Source organism: Austrofundulus limnaeus, unplaced genomic scaffold (assembly GCF_001266775.1).
Source record: "Austrofundulus limnaeus strain Quisiro unplaced genomic scaffold, Austrofundulus_limnaeus-1.0 Scaffold15, whole genome shotgun sequence".
Classification (NCBI taxonomy): Eukaryota; Metazoa; Chordata; class Actinopteri; order Cyprinodontiformes; family Rivulidae; genus Austrofundulus; species Austrofundulus limnaeus.
Window position 1 is genome coordinate 3,938,812 of NW_013952417.1, and position 1,177 is coordinate 3,939,988.

Genomic DNA, 1,177 nt, shown 5'->3' on the forward strand with positions numbered 1-1,177 from the left:
CCCTTTGTACGAACAAAAGTAAGAGAAATTTAGGAGAAGAATACGAACATGTTCTTGCATGAGGCCCATTGTCTCATTTACGAGAGACCTGTTACATCCACCGCAACAAAGTAACATAAAAACAATAATAATACAATTTACGTAACACTTCTAAAAATCAATACCATACATCATCAAAGTAAAGGGTTTTCATTGACAACAAGTAGAGGTGCTTATTTTACAATAACCTTATCCTTTTTTAATTTCTTTTCTAAGCCTACTGCATATTAGAACATTTCTTGAGTGGAAGAATATAAAACCCTGAACGAGTGCATTTATTAGTTTTTCAACAACACAAACCTCTAGTTCAGACACTCGAGCCTGTAAGCTGGATCTGTTCCTCTGATCCTCCAGCACCTGGACGTTATACTTCTCCAGCTGTTCGTTCAAACTCTGCAATGCAAGAGAAGACATTTAGATTTAAACACTTAATGCAAGCACAGATTTATAATCATTATACAACGAAAAAGAAGACAGGGGTCATATTGCCTTTTTTGTTACCATTCACATGAATTAACACAACAGAACAATAAAAATATATACTGTATATATTATATATAATTATGTATTTTCCAGGCACAAAGTTTAACTATATAACACAATCAAGTACATATGTTACCTTTAGTTATGAAAATGCTGTGTATATATTAAAAATAAATCTGACTTTGCACCATACCGTCTCTTTAAGAACCTCCTACTGTTTCAGACACTCCCACTTCAGTACATCTGCACAACAATCTTTAATACCGTTTGCAACCTTTCATAGGAGTGTTGTATTTTGTTGTAAAAGAAGCAACATTTTTATAATATCGGTTTTGGAAAACAGCAACTCAGGATACAGTTGAACCTTYTGTGATTCCACATCGGACCCTGAAAGCATGTTTTCTGAAGAACTGGAGTGAGTACACAGAGGCTCTGACAAGACATCTCAGACTATATCTCCCAGTCATCCTCTCACACATATACAACAATGTTAAACTACGTTTTGCAAAGAAACTATAAATGAAGTCATGAACATCCACCAATTTTAAGATGTGTTTTGAAGCTGTGTGTGCGGGGGTGCTCTGTGTGTGTGTGTGTGTGTGTGTGTGTGTGTGTGTGTGTGTGTGTGTGTGTGTGTGTGTGTGTGTGTGTGTGT

At 35.9% G+C, this 1,177-nt stretch overlaps 1 protein-coding gene across 1 annotated transcript in view; it reads right to left on the reverse strand.

Moving 5' to 3' along the window:
- fyco1a (FYVE and coiled-coil domain autophagy adaptor 1a) overlaps window positions 1-1,177 on the reverse strand; it is a gene marked incomplete at its 5' end in the record, with an annotated part of 24,660 nt that overhangs the window by 15,261 nt on the left and 8,222 nt on the right. The window contains 1 exon segment of the mRNA XM_014002946.1: window positions 340-432. Within this exon segment, the coding sequence (XP_013858400.1) occupies window positions 340-432 (93 nt within the window).